This window comes from Pteropus vampyrus, unplaced genomic scaffold (assembly GCF_000151845.1).
Source record: "Pteropus vampyrus isolate Shadow unplaced genomic scaffold, Pvam_2.0 Scaffold113, whole genome shotgun sequence".
NCBI classification, from domain to species: Eukaryota; Metazoa; Chordata; class Mammalia; order Chiroptera; family Pteropodidae; genus Pteropus; species Pteropus vampyrus.
Genome location: NW_011888894.1, coordinates 3,533,990 through 3,535,815, shown reverse-complemented (window position 1 = coordinate 3,535,815; position 1,826 = coordinate 3,533,990). Strand labels below are relative to the sequence as shown.

At 53.8% G+C, this 1,826-nt stretch overlaps 1 protein-coding gene across 1 annotated transcript in view; it reads right to left on the bottom strand.

Annotated features, from left to right (window-relative positions):
* The window catches only part of CNRIP1 (cannabinoid receptor interacting protein 1), a 16,361-nt gene extending 14,761 nt beyond the window's left edge, over positions 1-1,600 (bottom strand). Inside the window, exon 1 of the mRNA XM_011365625.2 lies at positions 1,422-1,600. Coding sequence (XP_011363927.1) covers positions 1,422-1,600 — 179 coding nt within the window. The remainder of the gene's footprint in view (positions 1-1,421) is intronic.
* Positions 1,601-1,826: the final 226 nt, after the last annotated feature.

Genomic DNA, 1,826 nt, shown 5'->3' with positions numbered 1-1,826 from the left:
CCTAAGTTAGGTCATTGAAAAACCCTTGATAAAATTAAAGTATAACTAGAAAAAAGTTTTGTCATGAACACAAATTGGTTTTTTAGATTAGTTTGAAAAATAGAGAACTACCCAGAAGAAAATTGCATATAGAACAGATAACCTGAGAAACGAGGTTGCTAGGAAAAAAGAAAAGGAAAAGTCTAGATCATAGGCAATACACAGAACACTGGGAAATATGAGAGTAATGGGTGCGCGGAGCTGTGGGGGATGCTGACAAATAGATGGACCAGGAGTACCAGAAACAATCCAGGTTTGGTTCTAGGTTTTTGAACTAAGGCCTGGCATCTAAAAGGCCAAAACAAGTTTATTGAATTAATGACCACGGAAGGACATTTAAGCTATAAAAGGTGTTTGGTGGATGCAAAGCCCCACTCCATCTCCCCTCAGAATATGGTAGATGATATAAATGCTAGTTATTTCTTCCTTCCACGCTAGACTTCATATCATGCTTAGGTGGAGGCTGAGAGGTAAATGACTCCACCCCTGGGTACTTCTCCATAGCTACTGCATCCTATCACACTGACTCTCCGCCTGAGGTCTACCAGGCACATCAACTGTGGTAGCAGGGAAGATAATTCCTGCCACGAATAAGTAAACAAACAAACAAACAAAACACCTCCCCCCGTCTTTTTGTTGTAAGTATGTTGCCAATCCCAGGCACCATCACTAGGCTGAACAGACAGACAACTCAGGAAAAAAAGGAAAAACACCAGGCATGAAAACCCGTCAAACTAGGCCAAGCAGAGGCTGTGCTCTGACCTGTGGCTGCTCCTCCAGCATCGGGGTCCTCAGCCACATACGGGTGGAGGGAGGAGTGGGGAGCGTCCTCAGGGAGCCCCAATAACCACCCCACCCCCGCCTTTACACTTCATTCCTCAGCTGTTCTCCCTCCTTCATCCTTGCGGTCCGACCCGGGCGGAATGCCAGGACTGGGGAGAGGAGGACCGAGATTGAGGAAGGTGAACCCCAAGGCTAGCCGTTCGTATCTGCACCACTCTGGCCGCCTGGGGGTCCACGCCGATGGCTGGACAGAAGGGATGAGAAATTTACAATGAAAAAACAAAAACAACAACAAAAAAACAAAAACAAAAAACAAAACCCTAGCCCCCAGGCGTCCTGTAGCTGTTTTAAACATCCCACCCGCGGTGGGTGGAGGGAAGTGAGAATAGAGGAAAGAAAAGAGTTAAGGCAGAGGAGGGGACCAAGAGGAACAGGGAGCTGACTTCTGCCCCTCACAACGCCGGGTCTCGCCGGGCGCGGCAAGAGCCCAGAGAGGCCCAGGAGCCTCAGGCTGTTCCCGGGCCTCGGTCTTCCGCGCGTACCCTGGGGGTGGGGGTGTGTGTGGGGGGGAGCCATCCGCGGCGCGCGCCCGCACTCACTCGACCTGCAGCGTGCTGGGCTTAATCTTCACCTCCACCTTGTAGGAGGAGCCGGTGAGCAGCTTGATGGTGCGGTTCTGGCCGAAGCGCTGCCCGTCCACCTTGAAGAAGACTGGGCCATCATTGGGCTGGATGCGCAGAGCGATGGAGAGGCGCACCAGGCCGGGCAGGTCCCCCATGGCTGGGAGCCGGGCGGGCGCGGCGGCTCCGGGGGGCGGACAGCTAGTGCTGCGACCCAGCAGCTGAGTGCGGTGGGCGGAGAGGAAGCGCCGGGAAGGAGAGGGAGGTGGCGGAGGGGAGGTTGCACCTAGGAGTCCGCGCCGTCCGCCCGGGCTTTGGAGGAGCAGCTTCTGAGGCTGTGGCCTTCCGCCTCACTTGGCGAGGAAGCGAGAGGCTGGAACAGTT